Source organism: Xenopus laevis, chromosome 9_10S (genome assembly GCF_017654675.1).
Source record: "Xenopus laevis strain J_2021 chromosome 9_10S, Xenopus_laevis_v10.1, whole genome shotgun sequence".
In the NCBI taxonomy this organism is placed as follows: Eukaryota; Metazoa; Chordata; class Amphibia; order Anura; family Pipidae; genus Xenopus; species Xenopus laevis.
The window spans coordinates 90027600-90045478 of NC_054388.1; the positions used below are offsets into that span (position 1 = coordinate 90027600).

General features: G+C 42.0%; 1 protein-coding gene across 3 annotated transcripts in view; it reads left to right on the forward strand.

Moving 5' to 3' along the window:
• smg1.S (SMG1 phosphatidylinositol 3-kinase-related kinase S homeolog) overlaps positions 1-17879 on the forward strand; it is a 94448-nt gene that overhangs the window by 22056 nt on the left and 54513 nt on the right. For all 3 annotated transcript variants that reach the window (XM_041577906.1, XM_041577905.1, XM_018239116.2), the window contains 11 exons: positions 333-434; positions 1452-1721; positions 1894-2024; positions 2412-2573; positions 9154-9272; positions 9612-9699; positions 9791-9892; positions 10838-10978; positions 11355-11554; positions 12716-12912; positions 14395-14559. In XM_041577906.1, coding sequence (XP_041433840.1) covers positions 333-434; positions 1452-1721; positions 1894-2024; positions 2412-2573; positions 9154-9272; positions 9612-9699; positions 9791-9892; positions 10838-10978; positions 11355-11554; positions 12716-12912; positions 14395-14559 — 1677 coding nt within the window. The remainder of the gene's footprint in view (positions 1-332; positions 435-1451; positions 1722-1893; positions 2025-2411; positions 2574-9153; positions 9273-9611; positions 9700-9790; positions 9893-10837; positions 10979-11354; positions 11555-12715; positions 12913-14394; positions 14560-17879) is intronic.

Consider the following 17879-nt stretch of genomic DNA (forward strand, 5'->3'; position numbering starts at 1 on the left):
TTGTACTTGATGCAAACTTTGATATAATTAATCCTATTTGGAAGCAAAACCATCTTATTCTGTTTATTTAATGTTTACATGATTTTCTAGTAGACTTAATCTATGAAGATCCAAATTACAGAAAGATCAGTTATCTGTTAAACCTAAGGTCCTGAGCATTCTGGATAGCAGGTCCCATAACTTTAACAGATTGTACTGACAGTCATTAACCAGTTATTTACTAGAAATTTAAATAAATGTTTTATTTTACATATTTTTCCACTTGTAGCGGCATTCCAAATCTTCACCTTATAATATTCCTTTATGAATGCAAATTTTGATTTTGTCTCTAGATTGTTGAACAAATTAATACAAAATTACCAGCATCATTTGTGGAGAGGTTGTTTGTGCCAGAATCCAAGCTTCTTGCACTACGCAATCACAAGGAAAAAGAGGTAAAAAAATAATGGATATAATTTTGGCTGCTAGTGAAGTTCCATCGGTACATGTAGTACATCTCTCCCTACGTAACTCCACTAATATAATACAATTCAAGAGGCAACAATATATATCTTAAATGGTTTAACATGTTTTTTTGCATGTAGTAATCCAAAAATAGCATAAATTATTTAATTTTTTGTGAGCTTAATGGGCAAACATTGAAACTGAATGTACTCCATGTTTGTGCCATATAATTAAATCTTGTAACTGTTTGGAATCTAGTATTTCGGAATCGCCTCACAACAGGTGGTGGGAGATTGTACCTGTGGAGAATAGCAAAGGAGTTCAGTACACCAGACCAAGCTCTATGGGGTATAGATGTTGTCAAGCCAGCTAGCAGTTTTAATTTGGTGCAGGAGTAGTGCGTTTCAGTTCTGCTTCTGCTGCCTGATCCTTCCTTAGCTCAGGGGATGTGTACCCAGGCAGTATACTGTATATGCCATGAAAACCAGGATAGTAATAGTTTATTGCTTTTAGGTACTTTTGGGGTTTTTTTCCCCCAGGGGGCAATAATGTGGTCCCTGTGCATGTCAGTTGGACGAGTTATTTTCCTTTATCTACAAACATTTCTTTTGTGTTGTTTTCTTATTGTTGCCTGCAGGCTGTTCAAATAAATAGAAAATCCCCATCACTTTGCACTGGAAAATCCCTTGATCTGTTTACTTTCAGTTATACTTGATATAGATATAGATATATAGATATATAGAGATATAGATATATATATATATATATAGAGAGATAGAGATAGAGAGATAGATAGAGAATATATTTTGCCACTACACTGTTTAATCAGGGACAACTTGACCTGCTTGTATATATTTGTAGTGTGAGGAAAAATTTGATTATCCAAAAAAGATTATCAATAAAAAAATGTTTCTAACAATTGTGCCATTGAGTTGTAACACATAATAGATGTTACCTGTATTATTTCTAGGTGTCTTAATTTTCAGTCTTTTTCCATTTCTACTCAGGTGATTGGAGCAGCACATACTGTATATCAAGCAGTCCTCACTCTTAAAAACATTCCTGTACTAGAGACTGCATACAAGTTGATTTTGGGGGAGATGACATGTGCTTTAAACAGCCTTTTACATTGCCTGCACCTGCCAGAAGCCTGCACTGAAATCCAGCATGAAGCGTTCAAGAATCATGTGTTCACAGTGGACAGTGCAACCTTTGTTGTCCTGTTTGACTTAAGTGTTTTGACCACAATTGGAAATGCAAAAAATTCATTGATTGGGGTATGTATTTGTCAACAGTTCTGTACAGTAACAGTAGTATTCTGAATTTTTTATGGTTTTCTTTTGCTCGCTTGTCCTGATCTTGCTGTTTTTGGTTCAAAAAGTATTCAGAACAGACACAAAGGCAAGTCTTGGTCACTGTAATCTTGAAACTGAAACTTTCTTTTAATAGATGTGGGCACTGTCTCCTACAGTCTTTGCACTGCTGAGCAAAAACCTGATGATTGTCCATGAAGACATTGCAGTCCACTACCCAGCTCTTCAGTATTCTGTGCTATACACATTATATTCCCATTGTACAAGGTATTGAGGATTTTTTTTTAAAAATGTGCTCTGCTTTGTTTCAATCGAACTAAATTATATATGAATTTAAACTGATACAGTTGTGCCTGTTGCATCAACATTAAGTGCTTACAGACTTTTAATTATCTTTATGTACCCTGAATATAGAAATTCATGGTTATGTCATTTCCTTCTTCGTTTCTGTTTCACCAGTCTGCCATACTTTCAGACTTTATGTAAAGAAAACATTTGTTCAGTTTGTATGCCGACACCCAAGTATACACCCTATTTCCTGGTAATCTTTCAGCAGGATAAACATTTTTTATACCTGTCTAGTAGAATCAGTTACTTTTCAGCTTTCGAGATGCTCATTTTTTTAAATTTTTTTATTATGTTTTTTTTCTATAGGCATGACCATTTTATTTCTAGTAGTCTCAGCTCCTCTTCCCCGTCTTTGTTTGATGGAGCTGTAATAAGCACTGTTACCACTGCCACAAAAAAGCATTTCTCAATTATCCTCAATCTTGTGGGCACTCTGCTCAAGAAAGAGAACCTTAACCAAGACTCACGGTAAGCAATTGTAATTATTATATGCATTTCATGCACACTTGTTTTACTTACTAAACTAGAAAATATAGAAACATAACCAAAATAGGCAAAAACCAAAATAGGCATTAAGTCAAAATATAGTTGGCCTCAAAGGACCACAGCATATCAAAACGGGAACTTTTTATAGTAGAGCAGCTACAGGCACTCAAATATGAAGTATCCCAGTCATTACACCATAGTTACACTGCAGTATCTGCTTCAGGGCAGGTCTCTAGCTAGGGCCCCCAAACTTTTTCAAACTACTGAGGACATTGTCTAGCAAGGTACGTTAATTTTATCACTGGAAGTCTTATCATTGTCCAGCTTTACCCAATGTGCAGTGATTAAGGCTATGGGCTCATACATTTGATAGGCACCAACTTTTTGGCATAGAAAATGAGGGTTCTTAACAGACAACTAGTTTTAATTAGGGGGGCAGGTCATCCACCAACCCACAAGCACACCTCTGGAGTCAGTGCCCCAAAATCTATGTTCTAGAAGGCATGCCCACAACAGATGAAAGAAATCATTATAAAGGTGTTGGCCATTAAAACGGTTACCATTGGATTCCTGCCCATGGCTTTGAGTCTCAGTGGAGTGATATATGTGCAGTGTATAATTCGAAACTGCACCATTCTATCTTTTCTCCATTGTCGGCTTGGGGGACACAGGAGACAGTGGGGTATAGTCGGTATCACTAGGAGGTAGGACACAACAAAAGAACTAGCTCCTCCTTCACTGGCACTACCCCTCCAGTGGGCAGAGCCCTAGTCTGTTTTAGTTGTGTCCTCAGGAGGTGAGGATGTCCTTTTTTTTTTTTCTACATTTTTATTTTTTTTCTGACTACAAGGGTATTGGCAATACCCCTACACTGTGTAGATGGTTATTTATGCCATCTCCCAACGTGGGAGCTGTCTCTGGGGTCACTGGGTGCCTGTAGCACAGACCAACCAGACACTTACTCTCTCCTTCTTTTTACACAGAAGGAGAGTGGCTGGTCAGCAGACGGAAAGGAAAAAGGGTGAGTTGCATCCCCTAGGTGGGTAAGTATTTTATCCAGGGCCCCTACCTCCTGGAACTCCCCTCTCATTATGGCTCCAGACTAGTGGGCAGCTAGACACCTCTGGTTCAACAGTGGGAACCGCAATGTACGGAGGGTAACATCATCTTTCCATCTGTCCCTGCAGTTTTACCAAAGCGGGAGAAGTGCAACTTTCTCTTTACCGGGGGGGGGGGGGGGCTTGACACTGTTTTTTATTTTTTTAGTTTTGCGCCATTCAGGCTGCCATTTTGGTACTTTAACGCACTTTGCGCACCCGGAAGTGCTTTTCCGGAACTTCCGAGCAGCTGTGTCGCACTTACAGCATCAGCAGTCCTGCACTCTTCCCTCTATGCCACCAAGCATTTAAGCATTGAGCCGACGCAGCAGCTGCAGTACCCAGTGGGACAAAGTGGGTGAACAGCTAGCTCTCCATAGCCACTTCCCTCAAATATAAAAATAAATAAAAAAATAGAGCAACAATTTTCCACACCATGTCTGAGGGAACAGGTGAGAGGCTCTTTTCTAAGGGGGATGCTTCCATGAAATTCCTGGCTTGTGCCTAGTGCCAGAAAAGGTTACCATCAGGCCATAAGGCGCTTGTTTGCTCCAAATGTAAGCCCCCTGAACATGGGCCAGACCTCCCAGGACCTGCTCCCCCCCCCAGTGGACCAGGTTCCCCAGGAGGAGACAGCTGGGGCCAGCAGTGACCCACCCACTTTCACCAGCCAATTCAGACTGGGCGGCCCAGTTAGCCACCAGAATCCCAAAGATGATTGTCTGTCAGAGGGTGAACTGTCCCATAGCTCGGAGTGCCAGGAAAAGGAAACTCTGAAATTCTCCTCAGAGGCTATAAACACTGATTCTGTCAGTACTAGAAACCCTTAACCTACAGGAGCCTGGGGGTAGTTCCGATGCCTCCAAAGCTCTCTTCAAGCGTAACAACAGATGTTCACCTATGTTCCCGGTGCACGCTCAACTTGATCAGATAATTCAATATGAGTGGGACATGCCCGAGAGGCATTTTCAAGCAAACCACAGGTTCCTTAAGCTGTGCCTATTCCAGACAGATGTAGAAAATCAATTGTAGAAATCCAATATACTGCAGCACACTGCAATTTGTGTAAAATTCAGAAGTGTACTTTATATTTATATATTGGCTCAGATATGAGCAGACATGTGGCAACGTTTCGGGCCTCGCAGGACCCTTTGTCAAGCCTTTCTCAAGCTTGAGAAAGGGTCCTGTGAGGTCCGAAACGTTGCCACATGTCTGCTCATATCTGAGCCAATAAAGTACACTTCTGAATTTTACACAAATTGCAGTGTGCTGCAGTATATTGGATTTCTACAATTGATTTTCGGACCCGTGGCAGGTTGGATCGAATACTGCTAGAAGCACCTGATCCGAAAGGATACATTGGTGAGCACTCCATCTTTGTGTGGAACTATTCCAGACAGATGTAACTGAAAAATGGGCTTGTCTGCCATCAGTGGATGCTCCAGTGTTGAGGCTTTCCAAGAACACAGCCCTTCCAGTTCCTGATGCCTCATTGTTTAAGGACCACATGAATCTCCTCTGCTCCCTTTTTTCTGCCTTTAGGACATCCTTGTGTCCAGTCTTCGCCACAGCCTGGTTAAGCAGGGCTGTCCAGTCGTGGTCTCATTCCCTTCTCAAAGCAATTATTTCTGGAGCTCCATGCCATTAACTTTCTCAATGGGCATTCCAAATTAAGGAGGCAAATGATTACATTTGCGAAGCCTCTCTAGATGCTGCCCAAGTGATTAGCAGAACGTCGGCACTGTTTGGCCAGTAGGGCATTATGGAGGAAGTTGTGGTCAGCAGACCTTTCTTCAAAGAAATTCCTAACTTCTCTTCCTTTCAAGGGTAAGCTACTTTTTGGTCCTGACTTGGAAAAATTATCAGTCAAGCAACGGGGGGTCAAGGGTTATTATTCAAACCTTTTCGTGGTTCCCAAAAAGGATGGTTCAGTCCGCCCAGTACTGGACTTGAAGGGACTCAACAAATTCATCTGCCCAAGAGAATTTAAGATGGAATCCCTGAGATCCATCATAGCAGCAATGAGTCCAGGCCAATTCCTTGATTCTCTCGATATCAAGAAAGCTTACCTACATGTGCCAATTTACCCTCCGCATCAGATTTTTACATTTTGCTTTTCAAAACCATCATTATAAATTCACAGCCCTCCCCTTTGGGCCTGACATTGGCTCCACGGGTCTTCACCAAGATCATGGCGTCAGTCACGGTGGTGATCAGAAACGCAGTTGTGTCCATAATTCGTTATCTAGGCAACATGTTAATCGGGGCTCCTTCTTTAGCAGAAGCTCGCCGTTTGCTTCACATCTCCATGGCCAAGCTAAAGGAATTCGGGTGGTGTATCAATGCGGAAAGGTTTTCCCTGACTCCCAGCCAACCCATGATTTTTCTGGGGATGCAATTCAATACACTGACACAGAAAATCTCTCTTCCCAGAGAGAAAGTCATAAACCTCCAGTCAATGGTCAACTCTCTACTAGAGAAGCCATGCCATACAACCAGGTTCTGTATGAAGGTACTGGCAGTCATGCTGTCATCCCAGCACCGCCTCAGAGAGCTCCAGTGGAACATACTCTCAGCCTGGAAACAGAAGTCCTTGTTCCAGAAGATTCGTTTGTCACACAAGACACAAGCATCCCTTCTTTGGTTACAGACGTCTCATCTCTCAGCGGGCCGTTCCCTAGGAGAGCGTTTTTGCAGTCTGCTGACAACAGACGAGAGTCTTTTTGGATGCAGAGTGGTCCTAGAAGGATGCACAGCACAGAGTCAGTGTACCCAGCAAGAAAGTCTTACCAATCCATCTGCTCGAGATTAGAGCGATTCGATTGGGATTGCTCCATTGGCAGCAAAATTTAGCAGAACAAGCAGTAAAAATCCAATCCGATAACTCCACAGGGGTGGCCTACATAAACCACCAAGGTGGCACAAGGAGCAGAGCGGCGCTGAACGAAGTAAAGCTCATACTTCAATGGGAGGAATCCCATCACGCTCGTCGGCCATCTACATTCCCAGCCTCCAAAATCAGGAGCCAGATTTTCTCAGTCGTCAAACCCTAGACCCAGGAGAGTGGTCACTAAAAGAGGAAATCTTTCAAGACATAACACGAAGGTGGGGGAGTCCCAGGGGTAGATAGCATGGTAACGCAGCACAACAGGAAAGTGCCATGGTTCTTTGCTCGTTACCCAGATCCGCTGGCAGGGGCAGCAGATGCAGTGACAGCAACTTGGAATTTTCAACTGCCAAACGCTTTTCCTCTACTTTCATTACTGCCAGGAACAATCAAGAAGCTACAGAGGGAATAAACCACTCTAATTCTGATAGCCCCATGGTGGTCCATTCAACATCCGAATCAAACAAGCCTCAATTTCACAGCAAGGCTCTTGAGACTAGAATACTGAAACATTTTTTTTTCTGAGGCAGTGGCGCATACGATATGGGCAGCACGAAAACCAGTGTCCAAGACTTAACATAGAGTGTGGGCCACCTACTACCAGTGGTGCATTCGACACAAGACAAGCTTTGAGGTGTTTTCAACACCCAACCTGCTAGAATTCCTATAAGAGGGTGTGTTCATGGGTCTTTCCCATGGGTCAATCAAGTCTCTGGTGTTGGCTCTCTCGGTCCTTTTTCAGAAAAGGCTGGTGGGTTTTACCCAATGTCAACTTTTATACAGGGGGTAACCCACTTAGCACCCCCAATCCGACCTCCAATGCCTACATGGGATCTCAATTTGGTTTTAAGAGCACTGCAACACTCTCCATTCCAACTTATGGCTTCGGTATCCCTCCAATGGCTTACTTGGAAAACGGTCTTCCTACTGGCGATCGAATCCGTGAAACTGGTGTCAGAGCTAATCGCCCTGTCATGCACGGCGCCCTTCCTCAACTTCCACCGTGATAGAACAACCCTTTGCACTGTGCCTTCCTTCCTACCTAATGTAGTTTCGACCTTCCACCTGAATCAGGAAATTATTGTTCCAATCTTTTGTCCGCCTCCAGCTAACCCTAAGAAAGTAGAACTACATTCCTTGGACCCGGTCAGAGTCCTCAAGTTCTACCTGTACAGAGTTCAGGACATCCTTAAGTCAGATTCCTTATTTATTCTGCCTTCCGGACCACGTCTGGGCTCGGCATTTGGATACAACAGACCATTCAAAAGGCCTACTCTGCACAGGGCCAGACACCACCAGACAGAATAAAAGCGCATTCCACCAGTAGAATGAACACGTCCTGGGCTTTCAGAAATGGAACAGCTGTGCAAGGCAGCTACGTAGACTTCTATCCACTCTTTTACTAAATTTTACCACTTGACACTTTTGTGACACCTGACACAAGCCGCAATGGTCTTTTCCACATAGGGCCTCTTCCGGCCCTACTTTGGGGACAGCTTTGGTACATCCCCACTGTCTCCTGTGTCCCCCTAGCCCACAATGGAGAAAAGGAGATTTTGTTGACTCACCGTTTAATCTCTTTCTCTTCAGTCACTTTGGGGACACAGGACTTCCCTCCCTGATTGGAGGCCTGCACTTCGCTGTTAGACATGGTTTGGCAATAGCCAACATTTCTCAGGTTATAGTTCTTAGTTCTGTGATTGGGCCAGGTTTTCTGCCTTCTTTTGTACAAACTGACTAAAGCTCTGCCCACTGAAGGGGTATAGCCAGTGGAGCAGGAGCTAGTTCTTCTCTTGTTTTCTTGCCTCCTAGTGATACCAGCTATATCCCATTGTCTCCTGTGTCCCCCAAGCGACTGACAAGAGAGATTTAACAGTGAGTCCACAAAATCTCACTTTGTATAGATCAGTAAGTTATACAGGTCATACATTGCATCCTGCCATATTTCATCATGCAAGGTGTGGATGACTGTTCCATTTAGTTATAGCTTTCACAAATGTGTTCTCATGGGAGGAGATCTTATAAAGGCTGGAAACTAGCTTTTTTGGGACTAGGGTTCCACAGTCGTAGTGGGTTAGGGGTTTGGTGTTGATAGTTAGGGAGCCAAATTGGGCAGCGAAAGCATGACTGAATTGGAAGTAATGGTACCATGCAATATTTGGTTGGTTCAGTCTAGTTGCCAGTTGGACAAGAGTCAGGAAAGCATTATCTATTGGTAGGTCAGATAGATAGCTTACACCTAGTTTGGGCAAGTAGTGGAAGTCTGGGAGAAACAAAAGATGTTGGAATTTGGAGTTTCTCCACAAAGTGGTGTTAGGAGAGAGCGGAGAATCAACTTTTCTAAGCACTTTAGTAGTAAGTACCCATGCTTTTTTTGGGCAGTTTAGCAAGGGAGGTTACTCTGGTAGCTTTAGCTTTCCTATAGGGCACATTACACACTGCCTCCAATGAATCCAATAGGGTTTATGTTTTCAGAAATGAAATCCATTTACTATCAAACAAACATGCAACTTACATTATTTAGATTCTGCAACACCCAAACCTTGGCCTTGACCATAATGTTTGACCTTATTTTTAGGAAACTTTTGATGGTTTGGGCATCCGAAGTAGCCGTTCTCATGAAGAAATCTGAAACTTATGCACCTCTATTTTCCCTTCCATCTTTCCACATGTTCTGCAGAGGGCTACTTGCAAATAGTAAGTATTTTAGTGATTATCTTTCTAAAGTACAAATGCACAACAAATATGTTGAATATAGAAAGGTGGCCAAAAAACAACCATTACAGGTAAATTTGGCACTCCTTTATAAACAGCCGTGTTGTTGCTGATACCTGACAATCCTGATCCATGATTTTTGCACTTACATATGCACACTGATATTAAAGTTTTTTTTAGTACATTTCCATGTTCAATCTGAGTATTGCGATTTGTTTATCTGTAGCCTGCTTTTCCTGTCTGTTAATACTGCCCTATTATTCTGTGAGAGAGGAAAAATGTTAATCCCATGCTTTGAAACACTTCACCATTTTTCAACAGCTCTTTTTGAAGATTCAAATATAAGTCTCCAAGCATGCAATAGCCTCCATATTCTTTCCTCTTCATTGCCAGAGGACCTCCTGCAGAGGTAGTGTTTTCCATAAGATAACTTTGTCTTATATGTTTTTACAGAAAAAATTCACAAAATAATCTTTGCTTTTCTTGATATACTAATCCAGGTGTGTAGATGTTTGCCGGGTTCAGCTTGTGTCCAGTGGAACCCGTGTAAGACAAGCATTTGGAAAACTTCTGAAAACTATTCCTTTAGACATTGTTTTAAGGTATTTAATTTCTCTTTGCTTCTTAGCCAAAACTATTAAGTAAAGGCAGGTAGCCAATGCATAAAACTAAGCCAACCAATAAATACAATTGCTATATAAGTTAAGTCAATGCCTAAACAAGGCAACAATTGCTGGGCACACTTGCCATGGGATTCTCACAAACAATGTTACACCATGCATCCAATACGAGGAATCTATAAGTTTTTCTATAAGCTCTATCTGTTCAGTTCATCACACATTTCCCGTGTTTTCAGTTAGCTCACCGTTCTAATGTAGTGGTTCGGGTGCAATATGCCCCGAACCCTGCTCTTATTGGTGCCCCAAACAAAAGGGGAGAAAAAAGACCTTATGTCCACAATATTTCTTGCATGTAAAGTTTTACAGATAGGCTTACCCTTTCGGTAATGTGACCCGGGTGCTGCTGCCCCGAGTCCGTCGCTAAGGAAACAATCAGCCGTGTAGAATCCCAAAGTATGGGAGTGCACTTCCAGGGTCACAGATTGGTCGCTTCAACTTTTCAGTAAAAAATTTACTTTTATTTAAACATTGGTTAAAAAAGAATTACATCAGTTTATGGTCTGACGCGTTTCGTATAGACATACTTCATCGGAGACCTCTTGCCATGGGCACCTCCATCAGATCAGTACATTTTTTTCATTCATATATGTGGGGACATAATGTACTGATATTTTATTAAGGTTTTTGTTGGAAATCTCTCTTAGCTGTTTTGGTATTGGATATAGGATATACCCTTGTTTTACTTTATCATGGCCTGTTAACAAATGGTTAATGATGTTTAGTAGACAAGTTTTCTTTCATCATACAAAAACTTTTTTGGTGGACATCATCTTTAATGCATGCTTCCTGACTCTGGAACTGAATTATTTTCTGATATGAAAGAAAAAATGCAGATCCATCAAAAAACTTGCCTTTATCTTTGAATAGTAACACCAACAACACTGAAATGCAGGAAGTTTCCTCTGTAATTAGAAACCACATGAGTAAATCTCCAAGCAACACATTTCACCAGCAGGACTTTTCTGATGTCATCAGCTTTATTCTCTATGGCAGCTCTCACAGATCAGGGTATGTTTTTTGAATTTAAGGGTAATGTTATGCAAGCATCGTTTCTTAAATGGTATGCTAATGGCAAGAGGCAGTATTTATACTCTGTAACCCTGTTTGGTAAATAATTGTTTGTTATAAATTAATGGAAAGTGCTGCCTAACTTGCTGGCACTATATAAATAGGTGATGATGAACCGTTATCAGCATTATGTTGCAGCTCCATAGAATTTAAAACACACTGTGCTCCTTTATTTTTTTAATTTTTTTTTTTTTTTGCTAGTTACCACAAGATAGATAATGATATGGGCTTGTGTGTTTGGAAAGAATATTTTGTTTACCTGAGCTTCACTTAGCCTGTTAAATGTCTTTCTTTGCATTGCTTTTCTTTCCTTTAGAAAGGAAAATTGGCTGGAGAGATTGTTCTGCAGTTGCCTAAGGCTAGACAAGCGAGATGCCTCGCCCATTCCCAGAAATCTGCTGAAGACTGATGCTGTCCTGTGGCAGTGGGCAGTGTGGGAAGCTGCTCAGTTCACTGTTCTGTCCAAATTACGTACCCCATTAGGAAGAGCCCAAGATACGTTCCAAACCATTGAAGGTACCTGTCTAGGTAGCATGTTTAAGAAATCCTATTCAAATACCAACTTCTTTTGCTTGTTCTTAACATAGCTCTCGTATTTTGCATACACATTTTTATAAAATAATTTTCACCTCTCTGCTTTTTACTTTACCAGTTGTTTTCCTGTCTTCCTTCCAGTGATGCCCCATTTTGTTCTGGAGGGTGGGTGGGAGTCTAATACATGCAAATTTTATATCCTTTTCCAGCCAGTATTTCTGCATTGACACGTTACAAGTGTTTAAACGTTACACATCTAAAGCAACCACAAACATTTCTCTGGAGAATAATGCATTAATATTTTCCAGTTCTATTGATGCTGGCAACATGTATGTAATCTTTCTGCAGGCCATTTACCCATTTTGCCATAGTCCCATTTGTTTAGCAATGCCCCGGAATTCAGTAGGGTCATTTATCATCACTGGACAAATTTGCCCATGGGCAGTAACCCAGTGCAACAATCAAATTGCTGCATTCATTATTCTACTTGCAGCTTGCATTAAAAAACGAATCACTGATTGGTTGCTATAGGTTTATGATTTGTCACTTGTATGTTGTGTTCTATCTGATCAAGGTTTTGGAAATTAGAATTGCAACCAAGTTAAATATTGGGCGTTACTACTGTGTGGTCATGACCTCTTTTGAATTATGTTGTACAATTACCTTCTTATCTCGTTCATGTGCTACCACTTGATATGATAGATGTGTCAAAAAAACAATTGTTAAAAATAAAAAAAAAAGCTAATCACGGATTGGTTGCTATAGATAACTGCCCATGGGCAAATGTGTTGAGAAATGAGTGCCACTTTCTTAACCCCTTGACTGCTAAGCCCCTGCAGTCTGAGGCAGTAATACCATCGCAGGAGCTTGGGAAAAGCAAATTCAGAGGAAAACTTCATTCCTTATGCAACTGAAAGCAAATTGGCCATGACGTTGTAACCTTTATTCAAATGTCCTTTCCTGACCACATTTTCTCAAATCTTCTTTGTGCAAATGGTATCTAAAATCTTTCAATGTAAAGATAATCCTGTATCTTAGTAACTGTTACTTCCATTCATTTCTTATGCCAATAAACTGTGTGCTTGGAAACAACCTTAGAATGCTATTGTTTCAATATTTTAAACCCATGTTTTTGTTTTGAAGGCATCATCCGAAGCCTTGCAGCACACACATTAAACCCAGATCAGGATGTTGGCCAGTGGACTTCTGCAGACAATGATGAAGGACATGGCAACAATCAGCTTAGACTTGTTCTGCTGCTACAGTACCTTGAGAACTTGGACAAGCTAATGTATAATGCGTATGAGGGTTGTGCAAATGCATTGACTTCTCCCCCAAAGGTGAGAAAACCATTTGAAATAGTTGGCTAATGACTGAGGTTGCATTTAAGATAACATGGGGTTTGAACCCTATATATTTATAGGATATTATTTGGCTTAGATACAGTTTATGGTCTTCCTCTGGTATGATCCTTTAAACAGGTCACATAATCTTTGCGTGTTTCAGCTTTCTAGTTATTTCTGAATATAAGTTTGAATGACTAGTTTTTTGGACCTGTAGCCAGCTTTTCAGTGTATTGGGTCCAAGCAGGGTGATAAATTGTGGCTGATTCACAGATTAAGTCCTCTAACAGCCAGATCACTGGGGGCTCGGGTCTAACGGCATTACCGGCCAAAGTAATTTTTCTGAGCAAAATATGTTTGATTGCAAATGGATTTTTTAAGTTGATTTGGACCCACATAGTGGACAGGGTTTGTCCTATCTGGTAAATTTAAAACAAAAGACAATAGGCAACATTACATTAAAGATTCTCAAAATAGTATATAAATCACATGACTTTAAAGGGATACTGTCATGGGGATAAAATGTTTTGTTTTTGTTTGTTTTGGTTTTTTAAACACAGTTAATAGTGCTGCTCCAGCATAATCCTGCACTGAAATCCGTTTCTCAAAGGAGCAAACAGTTTTTTTTTGTTTTTTTGTTTTTTTTATATTTAATTTAGAAATGACATGGGGCAATACATATTGTCCATTTCCCAGCTGCCCCCAGTCATGTTGTGATAAAGTTCAGTCACTAATTACTGCTGTACTGCAAGTTGGAGTGATATAACCCCTCCCTTTCCCCATGAACAATGGGAAGGTAACCAGATAGCAGCTCCCTAACACAAGTAAAATCCAGGTCCCACTGTGACACATTCAGTTACATTGTGTAGGAGAAACGACAGCCTGTCAGAAAGCAGTTTCCTCCTGTCCAGCCAAAATGACCTGTGGTGACTGCCTACACACCAATATTATAGCTAAAAAATACACTTGCTGGTTCAGGAATTACATTTTATATTGTGGAATGAATTATTTGTAGGGATGCACCGAATCCAGGATTCGGTTCGAGATTTGGCCAGGATTCGGCCGAATCCTTCTGGCCAGCCAAATCTGAATCCTAATTTGCATATGCAAATTAGGGGCAGGAGAGAAATCATTTGACTTTGTCACAAAACAAGGAAGTAAAATTTTCCCCTTCCCATCCCTAATTTGCATATGCAAATTAGGATTCGGTTTGGTATTCGGACAAATTTTTTTTTGGGGGGGGTTCGGCAGAATCCAAAATAGTGAATTCAGTGCATCTCTAATTATTTGCAGTCTAAACAGTGTAATTTAGAAATAAAAACGACTTAATAAAAATCATGACAGAATCCCTTTTAATGTTTACATTCTATTTCTTTTGTGTATCTACTCTTGGGGAACTAGGATTCTGTATTCGCTAAATCTTGTCATAGTATTGTTGTGTTAGTGTGCTTCTTGTTTAACTAGGACTTCACATTTTAGGTCATAAGAACGTTCTTTTATACCAACCGTCAAACATGCCAGGACTGGCTAACACGAATAAGACTTGCCATTATGAGAGTGGGATTGATGGCTGGACAGCCTGCTGTAACTGTAAGGCATGGGTTTGACTTGCTGATGGAGATGAAGAACAATAATGCTCCACAGGTAAATGCTTCAGTATACTGTTTCAGCCTGCCATTGACACATTACTTCTGTTTACATGATCCTAAAAAATAATTGGTGTTCTTAATATGTTTGCCATTCTGTGGCACAATCAACATTTCTCTTGCAGATATCTGTGGGACATAGGGACCATGGGGTTTAGCTTCTACCTTCAGGAGGCAGGACACTAGAACAAAAAACTGACTCTGCCCCCTTAAGCTATACCCCCCACTCACCGCAGGGGAGCTCAGTTTTTCTAGTGTCCTCAAGGAGTCAGGATGTTAATCCAGTCAGGATTATTCTGCGGCCAGACTTTGTGTTTGGCACCAGGGGTTGTCCTGGAGTTCTCTGCTTAAGGGAATCTCCTGTTAGGCTTCCCCCTTCGTGGGATATCTGCACTGGGGCGACTAAGTCTCTTATGGAGCGAGCCACACAGCACTCAATGGTGTCATGTAACATGAGCCGCAGCTGTCCAGAGCAGAAGGCTGAATGCGGGCATCCTGTGAGATGATGGATGTCCAGGGTCTGTGAGTATTGGCGTTTTTACGCTGGAGCAACTATTTTGGCGAGTAATGGTAGTTTTTTTGCCCCCCTCAACCCCTCCCCGGGTCCTATTGTGTCTTCCGACTGCGGCACCAGCGTGTTCTGTTAGGCGCGTGGGGAAGGGCGCACCTGGAGGTTATTTCAGTGAGCCTGCGTTCCACTGCGGAACGCATAGGCGGTTCTCGGTTGGCGATGACGCATCACTTCCGGCAGCGCCATTTTAAGTGCGCAAGTGATTCGAGCAGCGTGTGGCTGCTTGCGGCCAGCCAAAATTCAACGCCTCAGGGAGAAAAGGTTGTCGGCGGTTAGGAACAGCATTCCTAGCGTGCGTGTGCAGGACCTGTCCCAGTGTTTCTAGCCGGTGCTACGTTGACTCAGCAAGACAGTACTTTTTCACGGTCAGACACAGGGGCCAGGGGCTGGGAGAGGGTGCCGAGGGGGGCAGGCACAAGGGTAAAAGCTTCTTCAGAGCTACCTTAGAGTGTTGTGGTTTTTTTAAAAAAAAAAAAAAAAGATATAAAAAATATATAAAAATTTAAAAAAAAAAAAAGTTTTTCCACCATGGCGGATAAAAAGTCTGAAGGACCGTTTGCTAGGACCAGTCATGCTGTTTCTAAAGTTAGATATTTAGCATGCTCCAAGTGCCGCAAACGCCTACCAGCTGGTTATAAAGAGACCTTATGCAGTAACTGCGTTCCGCCTTCTTCGGCTGAGGGGTCACTGAGGGCTCAAGAACTGCAGGAAACTGCTGTGACAGACAATAGGGAGGATAATTCTCCTCCGCATGTACCGACCGCCACTGCTCAAACTCACATAGTCGCTGAAGTAGCCCCGCCTGCATGGGCAACCCAGTTATCTTCAGGCATTCCTAAATTGGCGGCATGCTTAGATAAACTTCTAGACAGACTAGATCAGGGTACAGTGGAACCTAAGACCCGTGCCCACAAACGTGCAGTTCCTTCAACATCTCTGGAACTCAGTGAGGAAGAATCTATAGCCAATTCTCCTACAGAGGATGATTTTTCACAAAGTGAAGGTGAAATATCAGATGACCAAGAGGATAATGAGGAGCCGACTAGATCCTCAGAATCTATAGACAAGTTAATTTTGTCAGTAATCAAGTGCTTGGATCTCAAGGAATCTGAGCTTTCATCAGATTCTTCTCAGTTAATGTTTAAACGTCAGAAAAAATCGGTACCAATATTTCCTTCTCACCCTCAACTAGACAACATTGTTCAGTCCGAGTGGGAACAACCGGAGAAGAGATTTCAGGCTAATCGTCGTTTTCAAAGACTTTATCCGTTTCCAAAAGAAAATACTGACAAATGGGGTTCTCCTCCATCTATAGATGCTCCGGTTTCTCAGCTGTCTAAGAATACAGCTCTGCCGGTTCCAGACGCATCGTCCTTCAAGGACTCTATGGACAAAAAGTTGGAAGGACTGTTGCGTGCCATTTTTTCCTCATCAGGAGAATCCTTAAGGCCCATTTTTGCAACGGCATGGGTAAGCCGAGCTCTTCAGACTTGGATTTCATCCTTGATGGATGATATTGCTTCAGGAAGACCTAGACAAGAACTTCTTGACATTACTTCACAAATTAAGGATGCATCCGATTATATTTGTGAGGCATCTCTTGATGCAGCCCAAGTAGTAGCGCGTACTTCAGCATTATCGGTGGCGGCACGCAGATCCTTATGGTTGAAACTCTGGTCAGCAGATCTATCATCAAAGAAATCTCTTACCACTCTACCATTTAAAGGAAAACTTCTGTTTGGGTCGGATTTGGATAAAATTATTAGTCAAGCCACAGGGGGCAAGAGCACGCTCCTTCCCCAAAATAAACCTCGGTCCACTTTTCGGAAAGGACGATTTTTTCGTTCCCCACGCTACACCAAGACTTCAACTTCCAGGGACTTCCAGTCTCAGTCCTCAGGAAACAAAAACAGATTCCAGAATAAGTTCAAGAGCAACTGGCAGAACAGACGAAACCAGTCAAAGCCGTCAGACAAGTCATCTTCAGCATGACTACCAAATCGATCTCAGTCTGCAACCTACAGTCGGGGCCAGGTTGCTTCACTTTCAAGAGGTTTGGCGAAGAACCACTCAGGATTCTTGGGTTCAAAAAATTGTATCCCGAGGGTATCAGCTGGAGTTTTCTTCCACCCCTCCATCTCGATTTTTCATGTCAAGAGTGCCAACAGAGCCACAAAAGAGACAAGCCTTTTTCGCAGTAGTACTCAATCTAGTACAGGAAAAAGTCATTGTACCTGTTCCCCCAAAGGAAAAATTTCGAGGGTTCTACTCAAACCTCTTCATTGTGCCAAAAAAGGATGGCTCCTTCAGACCAGTATTAGACCTAAAAAAGCTCAATACATTCATTCGACCAGCTCATTTCAAGATGGAATCCCTACGTTCAGTTATTGCCAGTATGAGACCGAACGAGTTCATGGCCGCACTAGATATCCGGGACGCGTATCTTCATATCCCGATTTTCCAAGTCCATCAGAAATACTTGAGGTTTGCTTACCTTGGACTACATTTTCAATTCGTAGCACTACCATTCGGCCTAACCTCGGCTCCACGGATCTTTACCAAGGTGATGGCAGCAGCGGCGGCATCTCTCAGAGTACAAGGGATATCCATTACGCCCTATCTGGACGACATTCTTCTGAAGGCGCCATCTCACCAAGAAGCACAGAACAATCTGGCCCAAGTGATACAATCACTGACAAGCTTGGGTTGGATAATCAATACCACAAAATCAAAATTAGTTCCCAGCC